The sequence below is a fragment of the Danio rerio genome, chromosome 2, assembly GCF_052040795.2.
Source record: "Danio rerio strain M-AB ecotype USA chromosome 2, GRCz13ab, whole genome shotgun sequence".
NCBI classification, from domain to species: domain Eukaryota; kingdom Metazoa; phylum Chordata; class Actinopteri; order Cypriniformes; family Danionidae; genus Danio; species Danio rerio.
The window spans coordinates 57617249-57644719 of record NC_141022.1 but is presented as its reverse complement, the minus strand read 5'-3'; the positions used below and the strand labels follow the sequence as shown (position 1 = coordinate 57644719).

At 34.9% G+C, this 27471-nt stretch overlaps 1 protein-coding gene and 1 long non-coding RNA gene across 4 annotated transcripts in view; one reads left to right on the top strand and one right to left on the bottom strand.

Moving 5' to 3' along the window:
* LOC147846549 (uncharacterized) overlaps window positions 1-27471 on the top strand; it is a 1651758-nt gene that overhangs the window by 555802 nt on the left and 1068485 nt on the right. The window lies entirely within an intron of this gene.
* Window positions 1-27471, bottom strand: part of piezo2b (piezo-type mechanosensitive ion channel component 2b) — a 257364-nt gene that overhangs the window by 224069 nt on the left and 5824 nt on the right. For all 3 annotated transcript variants that reach the window (XR_015478970.1, XM_087241404.1, XM_087241405.1), the window contains exon 2: window positions 2149-2244. Coding sequence is in view for 2 of the 3 variants with exons in the window: in XM_087241404.1 (XP_087097530.1) it covers window positions 2149-2244 (96 nt within the window). In the remaining variant the exon portion in view is untranslated. The remainder of the gene's footprint in view (window positions 1-2148; window positions 2245-27471) is intronic.

The window sequence follows — 27471 nt, the reverse complement described above, 5'->3', positions numbered from 1 at the left end:
CTGCAATGTAGCAGAGCAGATTTCAAATACACTGCGGTAAGCTTCAAAACTTTTAATGATGAATGAATAAATACAGCGGTAACATACTGATCAGTTATCATTATTATTAACAGTACACTCTTTAAGTCAGGGGTGTTCAAACTCGGTCCTGGAGGGCCGGTGTCCTGGAGAGTTTAGCTCCAACCCTAATCAAACACACCTGAACCAGCTAATCAAGCTCTTACTCGATATACTAGAAACTTCCTGACAGATGTGTTGAAGCAAGTTGGAGCTAAACTCAGAAAGACACGGCTCTCCAGGATTGAGTTTGGACACCGCTGCTTTGAGTACACATGAAATTAAAAACTAACCATATGATTTTGTTAGCTCACATAGCTGTGGTGAACGATTCATCTGTGCATGTCATTAAGAAAACAAGTAGTTTGCCCTTGTAATTGAAATCTGAAAATGCATGTCCTCTATTCAATTCTTAGATTAGGACTGTCTGAGGTGGCTAACATACTTTATTAGCTTGTGATAACTCTCCCTAAAGACTTTCCAGGGGTCCGTTTTTCGTACTTCACTTAAATGATCTCAGATGATTTGACAGATCCTGGATCTGTTAATCTTGATAACTGAAGTTTATAATTAATTAATTATTTATTTATTTATAATTTAAGCCAAATTTCAATAGTGTTATTTAATTTAGTAAAAAAAAATCTAGAAACATTAAAAAAAGAGATCAAAAAAGTTCAAGTTTCTCGTAATCTTTAAATGATAAAGTCTTCAACAAAGTTCAATGCTTGAATTCTCTTATGGGAATATATATCCCACTGATGAGTTTTTCTTCTCTAAGACTTTAATCTTGCTGGTCTCAGGGGATTAACACTGATTTACCATAATGCTCTGCTCAATTATTCAGCATGATCAGCACACCTTCATTACACCCATCAATGAGTTCTCCCCCTGAACATAAGCTCTGATCAACATAAATGTGACTCCGGTGAATGTTTCTGCTGCTCTACTTGTAGTAATATAATAATATTTCAAGAGTTCGTTCTTAGCTGATGATTGATAAATAGTGTGCTTGGCATGCTGTCCCAGCAGAGCTCGGAAGATCCTCAAACCTGTGGCTCCCTTCCGTTTCATTGGGAGAGAGTGTAGTCTGAGCTTAAGTAGGTCTCGAGAGCTCCCCCAAATTGATTCAGTCATTTATTTTCCTCCAGCTTATTCCTTTGTTTATCAGAGGTTGTCACAGCGGAATGAACCGCTAACTATTCCAGCATATGTTTTACACAGCGGATGCCCTTCCATCCATAACCCAATACTAAGAAACACCCATAAACTCTTGCACCAATATACTAGACAATTTAGCTTATTCAATTCATGTTTTTGGACTTTGGGAGAAACCGAAGCACCCAGAGGAAACAAACGCGAGAAAAACATGCAAACTCCACACAAAAACTGGCCCAACCAGGACTCGAATCAGAGACCCTCTTGCTGGGAAATTTATTTTTAGTTAAATTTTTTTTATTTATTTATCAATTTTTTATTGTGTTTTTGACAAAAGGTACAGTACATTAAAGGTATTCAATTACAAAGGTATTTTCGTTTATTCTTTTTTTTTTGAACCATACATAAATTTAAAAAAAAGAGACAAATTAACATAATACATTTTTTTTTATGAAAAGGAAATGCATTAAATAAAAAATATATTAATAATAAAAATGAAAATAAAATAAAAATAAATTTACCAAAAAAAAAAAAAAATTTAAAAATTAAATGAATAAATTTAAAAAACAACCAAAAAAAATAATAATAATAAAATAAAAAAGAGTGGGTGGGGGTGGGGTTGGGAATTTATGGTTGGAGGAGTTAAATTTTTTTTTTCATAGAAATTTAAACATATCTTCAGGTTTGTCAATACTTATAAAACGAATAAAAACTGAACTTTACATATTCAGGGTTTATTTAATTTTTTTTTAATTTCCTTTTATACCTGTTTATCTTTGTTAAAACAAAAAAGCCAATATTATTGACATCCTCACATTTCTATACAAATAAGTGATTAATAAACAACTTCCCCTGAACAAAAGCCTTAATCAACATAAACGTGCTCTGCTGAATGTTTCTGATGAAGCAGAAGGATGTTTTAGTGCAGTTTCTGACCTCTCATGGTGATGCTGGAGGGCTCTGGGAACAGCGGGATGAGGAGGAGGAAGAGGAGGTAGATGAAGGACAGCCCATTGAACCTGAACAGACATGCTGTGGAGACAAAACAAACACACAGAAACACATGTTAGAGCATTTATAGCATATATAAGTAGATTTTGATCAATTATTTACAGGTGCTGGTAGGGCAATAATAAATGAGCAGGGAAAGAACAATAGGTATTGCCAGAAATATTAAACGACTGGCAGAAACAAAATAAAATAATAAAAGACAAAAATTACAATACACAAATTAAAACAAAATAAAAACAATAAAAACTAAATAAAACAATAATAATTTTTATTAAAAATAAAAATGTATAAAAAATAAAACTGAAAATATATAATAATAAAAAAACATGAAACTATAAAAATAAAAAAATTAATTAAATTAAATTAAAATAAATTAAATAAATTAAAGCACAAAAACGCATGTTAAAAAATTACAGCTATGTTCATTTATAAATATATTTGAATGAATTAACCTGAACAGATATGCTGTGGAGTGAAAATAAACACACAGAATTGAATGCTTGAGAATTGCTGACATATGACAATAAATTGATTTTAATAAATTAATGAAGAAAAGGTGCACAACGGTAAATAGTAAATGAGCAGGGAAAAAAAAATTGGTTAAGCTGCATCAGAAATATAAAATGAAAATTGCCATTAATACTGTATATTAAATGGTTTTTAAAAATGTGTTAAATAATGCATTGGCAGAACAAAAAGAAAAGGAAAAGAAAACAAAAAACAAAACACACAAAAAAAAAAAAAACAATGCTTGGGTATAAACTGTCATACATTCCTCACAAACGTATAAGCCAGGTCTATGGTAATTATTTTGCACTTTGATATTTCAGAACAAATAAATAACAATATATTATGCACAAAGTTTGCAAACAAACAAACAAATAAACAAATATATAAATAAATAAATCACTGCATATTTTATTAAAAAGGATGCAAGTAATGCAGACAGGGGGGGTAATATTATATATTATTATATTAATATTAATATATCATTATAATAAGTAGTATTTGGATTATATTTATAAATAATTAATTTAAATAAATTTGAGTAATATTTTATAATAAAAAAAAAACTAATAATTTTTTTTAAGAATTTCACATTTTGGTTTTCCATGAGTTTTTTGCAGTGAAAAAAATAATAACATTATTTAATAAAATGAAATAAATGAAATTGATAAAATTTGAACATATCTTTAGGTTTGTCAATAAATAAATAAAAAACAATTGATCTTTACATATTCAGGTTTTATTTAAATTAGTAAATATTCAAATTTACTTCTATACGCGTTTATCTGTAAAACAGTGAATAAATAGAGCATTCGTTTTATTGTAATTACACATCTTTGTCATTTACACATCTTAACATCATAACACTTGTAAATATTTAAGCGATGATCAATAAACAAATAAAATTCTATCCTCTGGTTTCCATAAAGTTTGCATTTGCCTTTATCATAACACATTATTCACATTATTTCTGTTTTAAATATGAACAGACCTGTGAGAAAAATCAGTTCAAGTCAGATCAGGTCAAATTACAGCGTCTTGTTTACAGGCTTCAAGTCCTTTCAGACCTTTAGGCTCCGTCTGTGTTTTTCAGAGAGTCTTCCACAGTCTATCTGCTCTGGTCTTCTCTTTCCATCAACTAATTCATCCTTCATTAAAGCTCTTTCCAAAACACTAGTGGCATGGCTTGATTTTAATAATCAGAGTGACGGAACAGCATCTGAAGACCTCCTTTTGACCTGAATATGCAGATGCTGTGAATATTAAACACGTTTATTAAAAAGCTCAGCAGAATAGTCCAACATCAAAAGAAAAGGCCAACGACAACAAAACTATCATTCCATCACCATTTACTAACAGCCAATTATACTGTTAAACAGCCAATGTGTCTCTATTCCCCACTATACGAACAACATATGAGACAAATAATATAATAATGACAATAAAAAGCAGTAAAAAGTTGAAGCGCATAGATCACAGCCACAAGAACTTTCCACTGCAATTAACACAATCCAGTCTTCAATATTAAACCACACCGGCATGCAATGTAGGTTTAATGCATCTCATAACATGATAAAAGTCATCTCATATCCTGATAAAGATATATGCAATGTATAAAGTAGATCTGACAGGTTTTTTAGCAGCCCAATGTAAACTGAAGCTCCGTTGTGCTGCATAAGACTGATGGATTTTATTCTACAAAAACCCCCATACTAGATGTACATTATCCTGCTTATTACATGGTTACTTGCCATAAAACATCAACATTTAACACAAAACATTGTTCTGAGGTGTAATAGTTTATTAATTCTTTAATTAAACACAAAACTGACAGAAACAAAAACAGCTGATGGAGTATACACTAACCTGTGCATTTTTCAGTCACAAGATGGCACCAAAAAGTCAGAAAACGCAAAGCTGAGAGACACAAGAACAACTGATGGAGTATACACTAACATGTGCATTACTCAGACACAAGATGGCACCAAACAGACAAAAATACAAAGCTGGCAAAAACTAAAACAGCTGATGGAGTATACACTAACCTGTACATTATTCAGTCACAAGATGGCACCAAAAAGTCAGAAAAGGCAAAGCTGAGAGAAACAAGAACATCTGATGAAGTATACACTAACATGTGCATTACTCAGACACAAGATGGCACCAAACAGACAAAAATACAAAGCTGACAGAAACTAAAACAGCTGATGGAGTATACACTAACCTGTACAATAATCAGCCACAAGATGGCACCAAACAGACAAAAATACAAAGCTGACAGAAACTAAAACAGCTGATGGAGTATACACTAACCTGTACAATAATCAGCCACAAGATGGCACCAAACAGACAAAAATACAAAGCTGACAGAAACTAAAACAGCTGATGGAGTATACACTAACCTGTACATTACTCAGCCACAAGATGGTGACAAATAGTCAAAAACGCAAAGCTTACAGAAACTAAATCAGCTGATGGAGTATACACTAACCTGAACATTATTCAGTCACAAGATGGAACATAACAGTCAGAAAATGCAAAGGTGACAGAAACTAAAACAGCTGATGGAGTATACACTAACCTGCACAATATTCAGATGGAAGATGGAGCTAAACAATCAATAACACAAAGCTGACAGATACTAAAACAGCTGATGATATATACACTAATCTACACATTATTCAGACACAAGATGGTGCAAAACAGCAAGAAAACACAAAGCTGAATAAAACGAAAACAGCTGATGGAGTATACACTAACCTGTGCATTATTCAGTCACAAGATGGCACCAAAAAGTCAGAAAACGCAAAGCTGACAGAAACTAAAACAGCTGATGGAGTATACACTAACCTGAGCATTACTCAGTCACAAGATGGTGCCAAACAGACAAAAATACAAAGTTGACAGAAACTAAAACAGCTGATGGAGTATACACTAACCTGAGCATTATTCAGCCACAAGATGGTGACAAATAGTCAAAAACGCAAAGCTTACAGAAACTAAAACAGCTGATGGAGCATACACTAACCTGTGCATTATTTAGTCACAAGATGGTGCCAAACAATCAAAAACACAAAGCTGACAGAAACTAAAACAGCTGATGGAGTATATACAAACCTGCACATTATTCAGCCACAAGATGGTGACAAATAGTCAAAAACGCAAAGCTTACAGAAACTAAAACAGCTGATGGAGCATACACTAACCTGTGCATTATTTAGTCACAAGATGGTGCCAAACAATCAAAAACACAAAGCTGACAGAAACTAAAACAGCTGATGGAGTATACACTAACCTGCACAATATTCAGATGGAAGATGGAGCTAAACAATCAATAACACAAAGCTGACAGATACTAAAACAGCTGATGATATATACACTAATCTACACATTATTCAGACACAAGATGGTGCAAAACAGCAAGAAAACGCAAATCTGAATGAAACGAAAACAGCTGATGGAGTATTCAATAACCTGAGCATTATTCAGACACAAGATAGTGCTAAACAATCAAAAACACAAAGCTAACAGAAACTAAAACAGCTGATGGAGTATACACTAACATGTGCATTATTCAGTCACAAGATGGCGCCAAACAGACAAAAATACAAAGTTGACAGAAACTAAAACAGCTGATGGAGCATACACTAACCTGTGCATTATTTAGTCACAAGATGGTGCCAAACAATCAAAAACACAAAGCTGACAGAAACTAAAACAGCTGATGGAGTATATACAAACCTGCACATTATTCAGCCACAAGATGGTGACAAATAGTCAAAAACGCAAAGCTTACAGAAACTAAAACAGCTGATGGAGCATACACTAACCTGTGCATTATTTAGTCACAAGATGGTGCCAAACAATCAAAAACACAAAGCTGACAGAAACTAAAACAGCTGATGGAGTATACACTAACCTGCACAATATTCAGATGGAAGATGGAGCTAAACAATCAATAACACAAAGCTGACAGATACTAAAACAGCTGATGATATATACACTAATCTACACATTATTCAGACACAAGATGGTGCAAAACAGCAAGAAAACGCAAATCTGAATGAAACGAAAACAGCTGATGGAGTATTCAATAACCTGAGCATTATTCAGACACAAGATAGTGCTAAACAATCAAAAACACAAAGCTAACAGAAACTAAAACAGCTGATGGAGTATACACTAACATGTGCATTATTCAGTCACAAGATGGCGCCAAACAGACAAAAATACAAAGTTGACAGAAACTAAAACAGCTGATGGAGTATACACTAACCTGAGCATTACTCAGTCACAAGATGAAACATAACAGTCAGAAAATGCAAAGGTGACAGAAATGAAAACAGCTGATGGAGTATACACTAACCTGGACAATATTCAGATGGAAGATGGCCATAAACAATAACATAAAGCTGACAGAAACTAAAACAGCTGATGATATATACACTAATCTAAACATTATTCAGACACAAAATGGTGCAAAACAGCAAGAAAACGCAAAGCTGAATGAAACGAAAACAGCTGATGGAGTATTCAATAACCTGAACATTATTCAGACACAAGATGATGCTAAACAATCAAAAATGTATGTCTGCTAATATTTTTTCTTCTGGAGAAAGTCTTATTTGTTTTATTTAGACTAGAAAAAAAGCTGTTTTAATTAAAAAAAAAAAAAAAACATTTTAGGGACAAAATTATTAGCCCCTTTAAGCTATTCCTTTTTTCGATAGTCTACAGAACAAACATCGTCATACAATAGCTTGCCTAATTACCCTAACCTGCCTAGTTAACCTACTTAACCTATTTAAGCCTTTAAATGTCACTTTAAGCTGTATAGAAGTGTCTTGAAAAATATGAAGTCAAATATTATTTACTTGCATCATTGCAAAGACAAAATTAAAGTTATATAAAAAGTAAATAAAAAGTAATTAGAAATGAGTTATTAGAACTATTACGTTTAAAAATGTGTTAAACAGAAACTGGTGAAAAAAATAAACTAGGAGCCAAAAATTCTGGGAGGCTAATAATTCTGTCTTCAACTGTAGATATCAGCTAACATCAGTTTTGTCTTCCTAATTATTATTTCAGACCCATAAAGATAATTACTGGTAGATAGTGATCACCCCCGTCATGCATCAGCAAACTAAAGCCCGACAAAGCCCTGACCTTACTGTATAAACAGTGTTCCACCAGATCCTGTATATCAGACAGTATAGTTTACTGTGAACTCATTTTATTACGGTAGAATAACACAGAAATCGAATAATACCAACTTCAATCTCTTTCCGAAGCTCCGACGTCTGCTTTGAGCAGGGTTGTCTATTACAACTGTCAATCAAGATGACACATCAAATTAATACTAAAAGCATAAATGAAAGCATGAAAATGAAGATCTGCACCTATATCAGCTGATAACCAGTGCCTTAATTGCCCAGGTCCATCTTTCGGGGCATTTTATTGCAAGTGTAATTAATTTATTTATTTGGGCTCAAGTCTCGTTCATTAACACGGAGGAGGCGGGGCTTTATGACTTGTACTAGCCAGCCCCCAGGGGGCGACCTAACGGCCGAGACCTTGGCACACTTTATTTTCTCCAAATGTTATTGCAATCATTGCTTCAAATTCAGCATCATATTTAACCAATAATATACAAGACTAGATTAGAAGGATTGAAACTTACTTTCACAAGCGATGAGAAGGCAGCGAGGGACATTAGTGTTTTGATAATAAAATGTTAACTTGTTTGCTGCAGGAATTAGTTCATGTGATACACAACAGAGCTCGAAATTAACTTTTTTACTTGGTAGCACTGGTGCTCACAACTTCAAATATTTAGGAGCACCAAAAAAATTTTAGGAGCACCAGAAAAAATTTAGGAGCACCCACCAAAAATGAATGAGCACAGCTGCAAATTGTTTTTTAAGGGATTAATTGTATTTTAAAACAACATTAACAGGACTGACAAAAACTAGAAACAACTATCTAACTCAGGGGTCGGCAACCCGCGGCTCTAGAGCCGCATGCGGCTCTTTAGCGCTGCCCTAGTGGCTCCCTGGAACTTTTTCAAAAAATGTTTGAAAATGGAAAACGATGAGAGAGGTAAATATATTTTTGTTTTAATATGGTTTCTATAGGAGGACAAACAATCTTAACGTTTTCCAATGCTGTAAAAGTGTGTAGAATATTTAATTTCAACATTTCTGTCAACGAAGATTTGCGTCATAGCCTGCGACACACGTTTCTATCAGCAGGGCGGGATGCCAGGCAGGTAGCTGTTGTAAACAAACCGGCGGCTGTGTGATGCGCCATGGAGCGCAAGCTGTCTTTGCCAAAGATGTACAGCGGGGCACGCTTTCTCATTTTCCCTCCCTGAGAGAATTCAAAGAAGCCCATCCCGATCACTCACTCAACGGTGATTATTTACAAGGTGCGATCGTTGATATGCAAACTGCATTTGAGAGCAGATTTTGCGAGTTGCGAAAGGAAAAAACGAGACTGTCTTTCCTTGGCACACACCCCTGGAGATTAACCCTTCCTTGTTGAGCACATTCCCAGGAATGACTCGAGCTGATCTTGAAATGGAAATGGCAGACTGCGTTTTATTGCACTGTTGCCCAGATAAGGGGCACGTTGTGAACGTTAATTTTAATGTTTTTTTTTGGAATCCTCAAAATAAAATAAAAAAACATTTAAAAAAATCTGATTTCTTTATTGCATTTCTTTAATTTCATCAAAGCAAAACATAATGCAATAATATTGTAATGAAGTTAAACTTGATCATTAAACTTAATGCAATAATATTGTAATGAAGTTAAACTTGATCATTAAACATAATTCATTAATATTGTAATGAAGTTAAACTTGATCATTAAACATAATGCATTAACATTGTAATGAAGTTAAACTTGATCATTAAACAATTAATTAATATTGTAATGAAGTTAAACTTGAACATTAAACATAATTCATTAATATACTGTAATTAAGTTAAACTTGAGACGGCATCGTACAACAGAGTAGTCACGTGGCGCGTCATTCTCTACAGGATGCACTGCAGGGAAAAAAAAACATTTAATCATGAAGGCTCATGTATTTGTAGCCAACGAAGTCATTTTTATAGTAGGCTAATATAGCTAATATAAATACATACAGCATGTGTTGCCATCATTATAAGGCTTATATAAGGCTTTTAATTTTTTGCGGCTCCAGACATATTTGTTTTTTTTTTTTTTTGGTCCAATATGGCTCTTTCAACATTTTGGGTGGCCGACCCCTGATCTAACTAATGCTGTGAAGACATTGATATTTGTGTGCAATAATTCCAAAATGAATGTCTAATAATTAGGCCATAGAATATTAATGATGATAAAAAATGACAATAATAGTAACAATGAATTCCATTTCTCATTATGATGCTGCCTTGAATGTGCATGAATGTAGGTTATCTGCTATAAAAAAGTCTGTTACTTTATGAAAAATAAATGTATAGTTTGCATCAAACAAAAATGAAGCATTGCAGTAAGAAATATTGATTTTGTACTGCTGTTTTTATATGCAAGTCAATTTAATAAATAATATTTCTGCTACAAAACAAACAAAAGATTATAATAAATCATTAAATTCAATGATGAAAGCTGCAAAGCAGTCATCAGTAAATAAAAAAAAAAAATAATATACACCTCAAAAAAGAATTGACAAAAGAAAGTAAGTAAAGTCTCACTTCTATCACTCTTTAAAAGTTTTGGTTTCAGTTTGTGTCAATTTAAAGGTTCAGTCTGAGCTGATCTTCATTTTTCTGTGTTAGTGGAAAAGCAGGCGAGTCAGCCGACCCAATTTATGAGCAGGCAGAGCAGGACTCTTGCGCTAACCATCGGCACAATACCGGTCTTTGTTATGAGCCAGAGTTTCAGTGTAAACTTAGTAAAGGCGAGCTTCTTTGACACGCAGTGAATGCAACGCATGGAGATTCGGGCACCTTCTCCAAGAAGCGCGTACTCGATTGATCTCAGCTGGTGGATCATTATTCACCACGTGACGTGTCATGATCGCTTTCATCTGCGCCTCAACTTTAGGTGGGGTTTGCAAACCTGTGTGCTTTAAGTTTTAACTCTTCAGCCGTTTGCATTTCCCGTGGTCATAAAAGCTCCTTCCCTGTCATCTGACAGCGGAATACCGTGAGTGAATGACAGCTAATATGAACCAATATAGCGGCAGGGAAGAGCGATTCAGCACGTTTTTACAAAAAATCAAAACAGGTCGCACTACAACCATTATCTGCAGTCGCACTAATGCTCCCAGATATATTATGAGGTCGCATAGATAAATTTTCGGGCGCATATGCGACCAAAATGGTCGCAATTTCGAGCCCTGCACAATATTTAGCTGCTTGCAAATGATCCTGCACCTAATCAGCCTAATTTGCAGCACATTCAGCCAAGGCCAATTCATTAAAAAAAAAAAGCCAAATAATGGCCTGGTTAACCAGTCAGCTGATCAATCGGACGCCTCTGAACTTCAGCACAATGTAGAAATGTGATATTAAATATAAGACAGTACAAACACAGACAGTCATTATTGTAATGCATTATTTTATCAATCACTATATGTGAATGTTTTGTCTAAAAGCACCAAGGGATCTGGTTTGTGCCAATTATGGATGGAAATCGTAAGGAATGTAATGATTCTGGCTCTGATTTGATCCCGGTAAACGATTCCAGTCCCTTAATGATCCCATTAATAAGTGTTTTAGCACTTCTGTGGAAGTGAAACTGTATTATGGCATAATTATGGAGAAATCATGTTCTCATATGAAACAAACTGAAATAATACAAACAAAAACAACAAGTAAACTTAATACTTATTTTTTAAAATTAAAAGTACTTTTTTTTTACAAAAATATACAGTTATAATAGGGTTTTAAAGTTAAAGAATACACCTGAAATAAAATAGTTAAAAATAAATAAATATCCTGCACTATAAAAAACGATTCATTGGTTTTATTTATTTTATTTAAGGTAGGTGGTTGCAAACCATTTATATGACTTGAATTTAAACAAACAAATTAAATTTAGTGATGTTTAACTTTAGTCCTTTGTTTAAGTTCACCTATTATAAATATACCTTTAAAAAATGTAGTAAATCCAATGAATAACATTTTTTCAGTGTGTTAGTGTCACGATTACCAGCGATCGTTCTTCATAAAATCGCTGGATCCCACTCACATAACCATGGACTACAAATCCGCCATTTCTGGACTACATTCTCATACATACACTCCGCTCACAGACACACCTGCTCCCTTATTTAGACTTATTATACTCGCACCACCTGAGGATTGTCAACGACTGATTACACACACTATTTAAGCAACAATCACTCATTCACATAGGCAAGTCTTGTTATCTGCCACAGTGACATTACAATGCGTTTTCCTAGCCCCATTTTCCCGTGTATTTACCTCACCTTGTTTATTTAGTTATCCCGGTCTGCCGCCTGCCTTCTGACCTCTCGCTTGTTATATTGACTACGATTCTGGACTGCCCTTGTACATCTGTTTGCACCCGTGTTGACCATTGCTTGCCTGAATATCCAAATAAACCTGCATCTGGATCCAAACCTCAGTTGTCTGTGTCACTCCCCGTGTTACAGTTAGATTGTGTCACGATCACCAGCGATCTAACAACCAGAGATCACTGCACTCACATTCACATGAATACAAATCCGCATACGTCGACATTGAGATGTGAAAATAAGGGATTTGCCCACCATAATAAGGGCCACGTCGAAGGCCACGAAAGCAAAGCAACAAAATGGAAAGACATCCACACATCGCGGTCATTCTGCTTTTAATGAATCTTTTGGTTTTGGACATACAGTAAGCAACTCGCGTCCATCTGCCGCAAAAATATTATAAACGTTGAGAACATAACACAATATCAGAAGCTGTTTTTGGAGGTGACAAGCAGACTTTAGCCCCTTTCACACAGTGATACCGGTAAATATCCAGAAAACTACTGAAACGACTTTGGTGAATTCAATAAAGTGCTGTTCACACTGGCAAGTATGTTCCAGGATTTTTCCAGAAAAGACTGTTCCCACATCCATTCCAAAATGGTAAATTCTGACATTCATTCGTTCATTCACTTTCTTTTGGGCTTAGTCCCTTTATAAATCTGGGGTCGCCACAGGGAAAATGAACCGCCAACTTATCCAGCATATGTTTTACGCAGCGGATGCCCTTCCAGCTGCAACCCATCTTTGGGAAACATCCATACACACTCACTCACACACAGACAATTTAGCCTACCCAATTCACCTGTACCGCATGTCTTTGGTCTGTGGGGGGAAACCAGAGCACCCGGAGGAAACGCCAAATGACCCAGCCGAGGCTCGAACCAGTGACCTTCTTGCTGTGAGGCGACAGCACTACCTACAACGCCACCGCGTCAGCCTAAATTCTGACATCCTTATCCCAATGAGCTCAAAACGGCTACGCTTTTGTACACATAATAGGGATCCGGCTTGATGGGTTCACTTTTATTTAAATCTTTGGCATTCATGCAGCTTATCCCAGAGACATCTAAAGGTAAAAGCACTAACCACAGCTACATGTTTACAAATTTGACTACATTACAATATCTTAGGATTGATAAGTATTGTGAACAACTTCGATCAAAACATATGGAGGAGCACTTTCGCATGTCGAGATGTACATAAGTTTGTGTGCTGGCACTCACTGGAGCACTCCTGCATAACAAACGGCGGTTTATCATAAGCATTTTATCAATATTTTTTTCACAGTCGGCATTAATAATGAACATAGAAACGTTATCTGACCAACAACTAGCAGCTAAATGTGTCTGGAAAAATGTTCAAAGGTTTTTATTTTCACAAACAGCGCGGATGTGAATGCGTCAGAATGTTCTGATTGGCTGGAGTAGAAATCTTACTTCAGCGTGTTCTAATCATGAACGTGCGCTTTCCGGCAATCTCCCTTCTGCGTTCACTCAGCGCAGGATTCCAGATAATAACCAGTAATGTTACAACATCTCTTTCTGGAAAATTGGGTTAAAGTTAGGGTTAGGGTTCCAGTAATTTTCCGGTAAGGTCTGTATGAGTGAAAGGGGCTATTATCATTATGATTGCCCTGGCTCAAGGCTGATTTATACTTCTGCGTCAAACACCGGCGTAGGCTACGGCGCTGACGCATAGCCCTTCGCCGTGGCCGTCGCCGTCACTGACGTGCACCTCTCAAAAATTGTAACTACACGTCGCAACAACGCGTAGCACAAGCTCTGTGATTGGTCGGCTTGCTAGCACCGACGAGTCTGGGCGGGACCGAGAGCCGCGCTATTCACCTTATTCTCCGCCGACGAGCAGGCGCTGCCATTTGAATCTTTTTGGCTTGAGACTTCCGGTCTCATTCACTTCCATTCATTAATTGACGTTAAAAACTGTTCGTTACGCTGCTTGATGTTGCAATTTGATATTTCCTTATTATATTATTTTACTTGGTCTGTATAGTCATGCAAGCATTTGTTTGTTGAGCAAGTAGTTTGACCGTTTTCTGCCGTTTATTATTCCTTGTCATTTCTCCCATAGGCGACTGAAACGGAAGTTCTATGACAATCGCGAAAACAGGCGCACTTCCGCATTTTAGAATAAGGTCAATTGGCGCGAGCGATTGTTTACAAGTGTGGAGTCCCGTGAAGGAGCTCCGGATGGAAAGTTTTGTTTTGTGTTTACCTCATAGTTAAAGTTGTTGCACGTCCGCCGGTTCCTGCCTCAAAATGAGCGAGTTTGAGTCACTTGTACATCCAGGAAGTGTTCAGAATAGCAAAACAGAACAGACAAAACAGAACTCGACACAGAGGAACATTTACATCTCACTGCCCACTAGCGTTTCGGAAGTGTTAATGCAGACCAACAGAGACAGCGCGCAGAAGTATAAATGCACAGCTGCGCGCGTTGCCTGCGCCGTGAGTTGCGCCGGTCACTTGACGCAGAAGTATAAACCAGGCTTCAGTCCCACTCGTCACCAAGGTACAGTATGTGATACACAGACACACACACAAACAAACACACACACACACACACACACACACACACACACACACACACACACACACACACACAAATTAACGTTATAAAAACGATAGTTTGTTGTACAGTTGCTGATTCACACCTGTTATTTGATACAATTACATTTATACCAGAAGTAAACCGGACCATACCCCAGACCACCTCTTTCAGCCGGACTTTGTTACGGTTCGTGGGTGCACACCTGAGTTCAGAAGACACGTTTACACTAGCTAAACGTACCATACTCAAAAGTGCTAGTGTAGCAGCACCCTTAAATTGTTTTTTAAGCTAAATACTACAACCCCAGACCAGAAAAGGTTAGGACAGTATGGAAAATGTAAATAAAAAAAGAAAGACTTTTATTTAATTTTTATGAAACAAAAAATGAAATTATTTGACTTTTATTTCATTGCAGACAATATGAGCAAAATATGTCATGTGTTGTCTGGTTATCTTCATTTTATTTGTAAATATACATCCTTTCCTGTCATTCAGACTTGCAACACATTCCAAAACAAGTTGTGACAGGAGCAATTTAGGGTTAGTAATCAGGTAAACTGGTTAAATAATGATTTGATAATGATTTGAAACCAGTAATGTCAACAAGTGATTGTGATTACGATTTGGTACAAAAGTAGCCTCCAAGAAAGGTCTAGTCCTTTAGGAGCAATGATGGGTCGAGGATCGCCAGTTTGCCAACAAACACAGAAAAAAATGTAGAAATTGTTTAAAAACAATGTTCCTCAAAGTAGGATAGGAAGACATTTGGAAATTTCAACAATGCATAACATAATTAAAAGACAAGAAATCTGGAGGAATTTTAGAGCATAAAGGGGCTCGCTCAAGCCTAAGCTGAATAACTGTGATCTTCAATTTCCTTAGGCGGCACTGCATCAAGAATCTTCATTCATCTATAAGTGATATAACCACATGGGTTCAGGACTACTTTGTGAAACCAGTCAAGTATCACAATATGTAGTGTATACAGTAGTGTGTCAAAAGGAAGATCTATGTTAACAGTGTCCAGAAGCTTTGTCAACTTCTCTGGGTTCCGAGGCATCTGGGATGGACCATCACACAGTGGAAACATGTACTGTGGTCAGATGAATGTCTTCAGGTATTTTTTGGAAGAAATGGACACCGTGTGCTCCAGACCAAAGAAGAAAAGGATCATCCAGACTGTTCAAAAGCAAGGGTCTGTCAAGGTATGGTGTTGTGTCAGTGCTTTTAACAAGGGTAACTTGCACTTCTGTGATGCCCTAATAATGCTGAAACGAGATTTTAGAGCACAATATGCTGCCTCCTTTCCTGGGTTGCCCCTGCATATTTCAACAAGACAATGCACAACCACATTCTGCACACATTACAAAAGTCCTGGTTGAGAAAGAGTATACACGACCTGTTTCCAATAGAGAATGTGTGGCGCATTTTGAAGCATGAAATGCTATATTGAAAACCCCGTACTGTTGTCCAGCTTAAGACTTGTTTGCAGGAAGAACGGGATAAAAAGACACCTGAAACACTTCATCACTTGGTGTCTTCAGCCACTAAACGCCTTTAAAGTGTTATGAAATGGTACGGCAACATTACTGTAGTAAATGCTTTTCTGCTCCAACGTTTTTTAAAATGTGTTGCAAGAACCAAAACTGGATTATGTGTTAATTTAAAAATAAATAAACAAACAAAACATGAGGAGCGCATTAAATAATGTGCTTGTAACGAGGAGACTGACACGGAGGGATCCATTATGCAGTATTTATTAATCACAACTTCACTCAAACACACAATATGCACCGGAGTGCACACACACACACACACACACACACACACACACATCCACAGTAGTAGTATAGGGAACAAGAATGGTGATGAACAGACACAGAGTGAGTTACGAGGCATGAGTAGAGGGGAGAGAGCGAGAATCAGAGTCCGTTATTCAGGCTTGGGTCGAGGGCAAGCAGCAAGGATCAGAGTCCGTATAACAGGCGTGGTTCGTGGGCAGGCAGAGAGTCAGAGTCCGTATAACAAGCGTGGGTCGTGGGCAGGCAGAAGGCGAAGCAAGGTAAGAGGCAGGCTGGAGTCGTACACAAGAGATCAGGCTGGAGATAAACGCTCAGTAGTGCTGGCCGGGGCTGAACAAGACTTCGCACTGACTGAGTGTTTGAGTGCGGCTTATTTGAGGAACGTGGGTCGTTAACCAGATTGAGCTCAGGTGTCTGTGCAATCAGTGTGAATGGATGATGTAATGCTAAAAGTCCGGAGATGGTGGCCTCTGCTGGCCAGCGAGGGGAATGACCGGGACCGAGTCGGTGACAGTGCTGTTGAATTGTCTGCAATGAAGTACAAGTCAAAGGAAATGCAGAATACAATAATCGGTACTGTCATCATAGCAACGACAAAAGAAATGAGTTAAAAAATATATTGAAAAAATATCTTGGTAAATAAAAATAAGTGATTAAAATTTCACAGGAGAGCTAATAATCTGGCCTTCAACTGTATGTAATGTATAGTTACACATTAGATTAATCCACGGTGTGCAACAGAGGCAAAGTAACTCACAGTCTGCCCAAAAAAAAAGCATCTGACAGAAAAACAGCAGCGCCGCTGGTCAAAGAGTCCTGTAGGCATACCGGTGCAATATAGAGATAAGTGTAGGACCACTAAACACAGAGATGGAGGCCATTAAACTCAGTCTTACAGATCACATTCATCCTGCTAATAACAGCAGCAGGAGCAGAACAGTGAATACAGGAGGAAAACACAATCGCTTAAACACCAGTTCAATCCTCACCAGTGTTGTCACGATTACCGGTTTCAAGGTAAACCACGGTACATTTCCTGAAGGTTAGCATTAACGTTATAGATTTTCATTATCATTAGAACTGATGACTGTGACTGATTATCATGAATTTGCATACTCACAGTAAATTAGCTGTTATCTGTGGCGTAGCGCAAAATGGGTGGGCCTATTCGCGACAGCTCAGGCTGGGCCCCCCAAAGGTGGGGGGGGGGGGGGGGTTGCTTATGATCGCGTGAAGTGAAGCCACGTGCAAAGTGAAGAGTGTTGGGATGCTTATGATCAAGCAAAGGTGATTGACTTATTTGGAGGCGGTGTTAAGGCTGAGGTGACCGGGGATGGGAGGGGGTTGGGGTTGTGGGTCTTATCACATGGGTCCGCTATGCCACTGGCTGTTATTCACTGTAAAAATATCCATAAATTAGCAGTTTTTTGATTAATGTGTTTGTTTTATTTGTGTATTTACTTATGTTTTTGAATTGCATTTTGGGATCTTGATCTTTCTTCCAAAAATGTTTGAAAGTTTGAGAAACTTACTTTTATGAACATTTCTAATAGTTTAAAGTGTTATATTGTCTGGGTTGGTGTTGTATATTAAGGTACAAAAATCGTGTAATAAACTGTCAGCACATTTTCTGTTATTTTAAAGACTTATTTCTTTATACATTATTTTTAAATATACATTATATTATACAATATTATTGTCATTGCTGCTTACACCACTCTTTTAACCCATTTCTGTTGTATTGCAGTTTATGTGTTCCATGTTTTTGCATGTGTTTGCTCTAGATTTTTTTCTTGTCAAATGGCTTTTGAATTTTATAAAGCAGCTTTGTGCAATATTGTGAAAAACAAAAGTGGAAATGGATTTCTGTGAGGTAGTTTCCAGGTTCAGATTTAGCAAACTATACTGTACATTGCATAAGAACAAAATCAAAGACTGTCATTACACAAAAAACAATATTCAATAGTATAAACAAACACATGCAAAACGCAGACCTTGTTTATGTTGTTTGCCACAAAAGTGCATGAAGATGCCAATTTTGAGTTGCTGTTTGATCATTTTCAGACACAAAACATAGTGGAACGCCTTGTGTAATAGATAGTGTGTGATATATATATATATATATATATATATATATATATATATATATATATATATATATATGTGTGTGTGAATTGGGCATATCTTTTTATACATCAGGTCCATCCAATAATACTACACTGAAAAAAATATTCAAAGATGATTAATTGGATTTACAATGTTTTATTAAGGTAAGTGGTTACAAACAATTTATTTGGGCTGAATTTAAATAAACAAAATAAGTTTAAATAACATTAATAAATGTAATTTGTTTGTTTAAATTCAACCCAAATAAATTGTTTGCAGAAATCCTTTTTTTTCAGTGTATTGAATACTGTTTTGATTTTAACAAAGTGTTAGTAGAGAAAAATTCATGTATATACTGTAGTTCAGGTTACCTAATGTTCTTCACTAATACTAACACACGCACAAAAAAAAAAAACAATTGTAAAGTGTGATCAGTTTGATTAATGATTTAACAGTAAGAAGCTTGATGCATATTGCAACCACTCAGAAAACCCCAAGAACCACATAAGACGCATTAACACCACTCAGAACCCATTCACAACCCTACAGCAACATCCTGGAAACAAACCACGTTAACATTATGGCTTTGAGTTTTTCTCAAACAAATACAGTTAACACGGTTTACAGCAAACAAAAATAATTACAACAGCATGCACGTTTTTCGAGAGTTTATAGTGAAGTATGAGATCAGAAATAACTTACGGATTATTTATTATACCATGACCTACATGCCTTTTTTTTTATTTTTTATTTTTTGTGAAAACTGTGAATGTATTTGCACTATTGAAGTCAAATGAAGCATCAGATTATAAATACTTCTGAATCATTTATTATACTATGCTCTAAATTCTCTATTTGATTGAAAGCAAAAACACTGACGGAATGTTTTGACATTGTTTTTAGTTCCTTTTCTGAACTTTGAAAGTCTCGAGACCATCATGAAGGCAGAGAGAGCTCTCAGATTTCATGTAAAATATCATAATTAGAGGTCTGAAGATGAGCAAAGGCTTCGTGGACTGAAATGACATGGGGATGAGTAACTAATAACAGAATTAGGGCTGGTATGGTGATATGGTAAAAATGCAATCTTGATCATTATTTACTATATTGAAGGCTCACGAAACACCAAAACACATTTTTTGAGCTGTTGACCATCATATATGTGTCCCATGCTGCTAAAAACACTATTAGGATACACATATTTCACAGAAAAAGTGAAAATTGGTTGTTTTTGCGTTATTTCGAGCAAGTTCGTTATTCCGGTTTGAAACTAATTTTTGAAGCTGCGTCACGCCGATTAGATCCTTGTGTGTATTCTATGCTGTCTGTACCTGGGAGTACATTGTGATGCATGCAGCATTAATTCATGAGAAAGACTTGGTTCAAGCCAATCAGCGCTCTCTATTGTGTATGAGGTGCAACTTCATTAATATGCATGATAGCTTCCAAGCTATTTTTTTTCCTGTTACAGTGTTTAGACAGCAGAGAGACGCCACGTTGTTTTGTCAAAACAAGTGGAAGAGAAACAAGAATTGTTTGGAGACACTGGTCGTCAGTTTTGCGTTTTTAAATGTGCTGCAACGAAGGTTTTGTTTTTTTATTTTCCTGCTATGAGAGCGCAGCTAGACTTACAATTGGACTACACTGCACGCGACATCCGACAGAAATACGTTTGTACGGAACAATTTTAGCCAAGAGCTTTTTGCATCTGGAAATGGTGAAATCCGGATACGCCGCTCGTCTCCTTTTAAAAATGAAGCGGCTCCAGTTGGTGTTAATTTTCCCGTCTCTACAGATTTGGTAAGTGTGTTCGATCAGTGCCCTTTGTTTGTTCATTCAGATGGCAGAGTTAGTTGGTATCGTCAGCAGTACTCCGTTTCAGTGTTTAAAGACAGACCTTAGTCAAAATTATTTCAAAGTTATTAAGTTTAAAGTATGGTAACGTCACTACAATATTATGGACAGAAAGATTCGCTGTAAATGCTGCTGTACACCGCAATCAAACTATTACCATCGTAGAGGATTTTCGCCGCATTTTGTGACAGAATAGTCTACACACACGGCTTTCTGACGCTACCTACCGACTGCATTTAAGTTACAGAGTAATGCGTTGTTTTTTTTCTCTTATACGATATGCAGTATCGAACACTGCAGAGTCACTGTCATTAAACACAGTCACTGTCTTTCTCCTCTGCCTCTGTGTGTTTGTTTTGCCTCAGCGAAAATCAGCGCGTGCCCAAATGTAAACTCCCATTTTTATCCAAATCCTTCCCTCTTTCCCTCCACCAACACTCCCACCTAAACCGAGCTAGACACACCCATATACGCAATATCACACTTGTGGCAGTGCGTTGTGGTTGTATATCATTACTGGTGGAACACTAAGGCACTCGGCCTCGAGCCAATACACGCCCTTACCAGTTTCGATATATGAGCAATATCACACTCGTAGCAGTGCAATGTGGCTGTATATCAGCACTGGTTGGAGGCTTGCGTTGTGGCTGAGTGCCTTAGTGTCCCACCAGTGACAATATACAGACACATCGCACTGCTACCAGTGTGAAATTGCGCTTATACAACAGTTCTACAGCATAATCTTGTATATAAAAAAGAAAATCAAACACGGAGAGTCTCAAAACCATTTTGCATGAGGAACTACCTTCTTCCACCATTCATTCACATCTGCAGATGATCATCAGAGCAGCAGAAACCGTTGCTCATTCACTAATGTCACTTTAAAGTTAGTGTTTGAATGATTCTCTAGCGTAATGTCTAAAGTGATGACAAAACAGGTGATTTCGCTCACATTTTAGGATTATAAGGCTGAACGGCAGTCTATAGAGATATCTCCCGACAGTATTACAGTCTACAGTATTTCTCTGTTGCAATCAGGATATCACAATAATTAACCCTGAAAAAAAGCAACGCAACCACTACCAGACTGCTGTTGTGTTTGCGATAAGGAAAATGCTAGACACATGCGGGCATTTCTTCTTTCTTTCTGCCAACACAACACACATTCCTGGTATGCAAGTCCCATCTCACACTCAATACACTACACTTTAGTATAAATACAGCACTACAACATACAAAAGACGGAGATCGACTTGGAATATCATTTACCTGTTTAATAATGATTTGATCAGCTGTAGTTTAAAATTACATTTTATTTTTCTCCTCTAAGGGCTTAGTATGCAGTCTCTGTCGCCATCTTGTGAATGTACAACATCAACCGGCTTTGCTTAGTATGACAGGCTAATGGCTGCCGACGCACTGACTCTAAGTTATAAATATTTTAAAATAGACACTGTCCTTATTAATGAACCTTATCCTTATGATCTAAACAACTACATCCTCGACTAAAAAAAGTCTCAAAAGTACATTGTTTAGAGTGTCCTCTGCTTGTTGCTGTATGTGGGCTGTGTAATGCACATGAGTGAAGGGGCGGTACGAGTGCTGTCATTAGCAGAATATCGCACGGCTATCATGAAGCATACAGAACTGTTGTATAAACAGCCATATCGCATTGAATATTGCTCGTATATATGGGTATTTTCCTTTTAACATGATGCTTCTGACATGAACGATTAACTTGAGAAGCTAATAAAAAAATGTGGCTACATCAGAATCACAGCTTAATTCCTTCACAAAGCTCTGGTCATGTGCTTCCTACAGAGACAGCAGCTAAACCACAGCAACCGACTCAAAGCATCCTCTATCTCAGGAATAATTGATGCTCCTGGAGAACGGAAAGCCTTTCAGAAGAGCAGGTGGAAAAACACTTTACATTTTCAGACTTAAACCACAGATGATTGGACACTTCTGCAGGAACAAAAGACATAAACACAACTTGTCCCTCAGTTAATAAATCAAACCAAACCGTTTTCACAGTAATCAAATTACAACCAGAGTGTTACAACATGGGTTGCCTTCAAATGTCACTTTAAGCTGTATAGAAGTGTCTTGAAAAATATTAAGTAAAATATTATTTACTGTCATCATGGCAAAGATAAAATAAATCAGTTATTAGAAATAGGTTTTTAAAAGTATTATGTTTAGAAATGTGCTGAAACAATCTTCCCTCCATTAAACAGAAATTGGGGAAAAAAATAAACAGGGGCGCTAATAATTCAAGGGGGCTAATAATTCTGACTTCAACTGTATATATATATATATATATATATATATATATATATATATATATATATATATATACATACACACACACACACACACATATACATATATACATTCACACACACACACACACACACACACACACACACACACACATATATATATATATATATATATATATATATATATATATATATATATATATATATATATATATATATACACATATATACAGTTTAATTACAGTTATATACACATTATATATACAGTTATATATACAAATACATACATATATATATATATATATATAAGTATCAGATTTGTATGTGGGTTTAAACAAAAATGTATATTTTATTCAGTGTTTTCTTGTTGAACAAATTTCAATAATGTAATGTATTTTTTATTTAATGCCACTTCAGCGACCAAGGCTATTTTCATGACAGGAATCTTTCAACAATAAATATACAATTTAAAAATCAACAAACAAAAAAATACATAAGGTAAATAAGATTTTTTTGTGTTGATGCATGATAAAAATTCTAAAATATTTTCTGGTTTCACTTTGTGAAAAATGTCCTTAAAAGAGTTCATTTCATTAAAAAGTCTTTTGGAATTAAAATTAATTTAAAAGCAGGACAGTCCAGTAAAATGTGTTTTATAGTAAGGGGAGTTTTGCAGCACAAACACTGAGTAGGATTTTCAAATAAAATCCCTAACTTCATAACAGTTCTTTATTAATGCATCCTTAACTGCTAAAAAAATAGATTAGATAGATAGAAAGTAAATCAAAACGAAACAAGCATAGTTTCCTTCCAGAGCTGATATTAATTCATTTGTTCATTAATTTTCCTTCGGCTTTGTCCCTTATTTATCAGAGGTCGTCATATCGGAATAAACCGCCACTGATATTAAGATAAAATAAAATAGTACTGGCAAATAAAATAATCACGAAAATACAATTTTCACTAAACAGGTGATTTAGGTAATTAACCGTTTAAATAACTGACATTTTGCTACAGAATAACTAACACAAGCACTTTATCAATTATAAATGAAACCTTTAGTTGCACACATTTCTCCACAAGATTATTATAAGCAATTTCACAAAATGAAAAGATTAGCAATGCATGATAAAATAAAATTAAATAAATTAAATTAAAATTAATTAATTAATAAAATAAAATAAAATAAAATAAAATAAAATAAAATAAAATAAAATAAAATATGATTTAGGTCATTTAGAAATAAAATAATCTCTTTAAGAAAAATAATACAATCATTTAAATACAATAAAACAGTTAAATATATATTTTTTAATCAAGACACAAATCACAGACGCATCTAAGAGTTGATTTGCTATATTATATCATTTTAATTTGCTATAAAAATATTATTAGATTATAAAACACATTAAATAATCTATAAAAAAAAAACTATCACAGTACATTTTACAATAAATGTATCTCAGGGTATTTTCCTTTTAACATGATGCTTCTGACATGCATGGTAACTTGAGAAGCTAATAAAAAATGTGGCTACATCAGAATCACAGCTTAATTTCTTCACAAAGAACAAACATGTTATTTTTATTTCATCATGCATTTCAAGTCTTTTTATTTTGTCAAATCATTTACAGAAATGTGCGCAATTAAATGTTTGATGTTTGATGAAGGGCTTGTATTATGTATTATAATGATTTTTTATTTAATATTAATATCAGTGGCGGAATAAATACATATTATTTTTAAAATTCCACATTAACGTTTCACTTTTAATACAAAGAGTCAATTACTTGCCATTGCTTAATAATAATTTGGAAACTTTTCTTCATTTTCTGCGTGAAAATTGTCTAGTTTTTGCTTCAGTTTTGCTGTAAGAGACTTTCCTTGCGGCAATCATATCATACAAACAGAAGTTCATCAGACAAACATTTCTAAAGCTAATGTCAGAACATGAACTTTCAGCGTTCCTGTCCGTCCTCTGTTATGTTTTGAGCAGATGACCTTTGCCCAGTACTACTTCAACCGAAAAAATAAAATCATCAAATATTAAAGGTGTGTTTACGATAATGGGCAGCCGATTCTTCTCCCCTCTGATGCCGCATTATTAATTCATGCGGTTAAAACGACTTTCCACCGATTAATGGAGATGCTCCACAGCTTGGCAATTGCGTTTGGAAGAAGAAAAAAAAAGGGAGAAGGACTTAGGCTGTCAAGAGATACATTACCATCTTATAGAGTGGATCTTATCTACCTATAGGAAGAAACCTAGCGAGGGGAAAAAGTGCGAGTCTGCATGTGTGTGCATATTATCTGGGGGTTAATTATGTTTAAATAATAGTTAATGTTCATATGGATTATTTGTGGGCAACTAGAGATCCGAATAAGACCGTTAAAAATAAATGTAAAGCTTAGATTAATTTCATGATGGTAAAAGCATTAACAGTGTGACATTTAAATTTAAAATAATCATAAGCTTTCTGTACATGAATGCTGTAATTTATATTCATGCATTATGTTTATGCATTACTGTTTTTGTCCATGCATACTGTAATTTACCATGAATTAATTCATGTATTGCTTTTGAATAATATAGTATTATTTTTAATTCCCCTGTTTACATGTAAATGTTTTTTATATTTGCATTTACAATAACACAATGCATTACTGTACGTTTCCTTAAATTAGTTTTTATTTTGTATTTTCTGTTAACATTACTTATTGGGGAGACTTTTTGTACATATATTTACTTTTTCTCAATTTGACTAATTTTTTTTTTTTTTTTTTTTGTGGTTTTAAACATGTTTATGCATTCCTGTTTAATCCAAGCTAATTTACCATGCATTTATTGCTTTGGAGCAATAATAATACCATTAATACTATATTTACCTATTTATGAGTATGTTTATTAAATTTGCATTTACTTTATCACTATTTATTGCATTTAGTTTTATTTTTTTTAATTTTTTAGTTAACATTGTTACACTGTAAAAAAAACCCTGGTTGCCTTTTTAAAATTTTAAAATTTTTTAAGCTGAAGCAAATGAATCTTATGAGTCCATTGAATTTATAATATATTAAATTGACATAAAAATAGCTTGCATAACTTAGAAAATTAAGTTAGAACATGATTAACTTAGCTTATGTTACAATCATTCATTCATTTTCTTGTCAGCTTAGTCCCTTTATTAATCCGGCGTCGCCACAGCGGAATGAACCCCCAATTTATCCAGCAAGTTTTTACGCAGCAGATGCCCTTCCAGCCATAACCCATCTCTGGGAAACATCCACACACACACTCACACTCATACACTATGGACAATTTAGCCTACCCAATTCACCTTTATAATGAACCTATTTATAATGAACTGTTCTAAAACTCAAAGTGCTACAACAACATGTGAATAATATGGACTCAACATAGAAAAAATAAACACATCAGAACGATCAAGAATCTAAAAATACAATCTTAAAAAATGTATTCGAGAGAGACTTGGAAAAAAAATACATACATACATACATACACACACACACACATATACATATATGTGTGTATGTGTGTGTGTGTGTGTGAGAGTGTGTGTGTGTGTGTGTGTGTGTGTGTGTGTGTGTATATACATATATACACACACACACACACACACACACACACACACACACACACACACACACACACACACACACACACACACACACACACACACACACACACACACACAATGTGCATTTACAAAAAAAAATACATAAAATACTTTCATCCCATTTTTTATTAGTTTTATTTATATTTTAGTAATTTTGCTTTGTACTTTAATGATTCTTTAATGATTTAATGATTTTTTGTACTTTAATGATATAATCTTAGAGTTTAATTTTTTATGGTTTACTTTGGTTAACCCATGCTCTCATCAACATACAGACTGGGATGATTAAAACAATTACAGAGGATCTAAATTAAATTAAGCAAAAGTCAAAGGTGCTAAATGAAAATGATTATCAATGCTCGACAAAATAATTAAATGTGATTTAGATCATTTGAAACAATGAAAAATCTTACTACTTAATATAATAATTGAAATATTATAAAATGTAAATTAAATTGTTTAAAAAAATAAGAATCACAGAAGAACAAATATGAAATAGATCATCAATGCATGACAAAATAAATAAATAGATAAATAAATAAATAAATAAATAAATAGATAGATAAAAAGATAAATAAATAAATAGATAAGTAAATAGATAAAAACATAAATAAACAAAAATAAATGAATGATTTAATAAACAAACAAACATATAAACTAACAAACAAACAAAAAAACAAATGAATGATTCAATAAACAAACAAACATAAATAAACAAACAAACAAACAAATAAACACGTAAATAAATAAATAAATAAATAAATAAATAAATAAATAAATAAATAAATAAATAAATAAAGAAAGAAAGAAAGAAAGAAATGGAACTACACTCTCAGAAATAAAGATACACGAGCTGTCACTGAAGTGGTACCTTTTTAAAAGGGACACGTTTGTCCTTAAAGGTTTCATATTTGTACCTCAAAAGTATATATTAGTACCTAAAAGTTTAAGAGGTTTTTTAACAATAAATTCAGT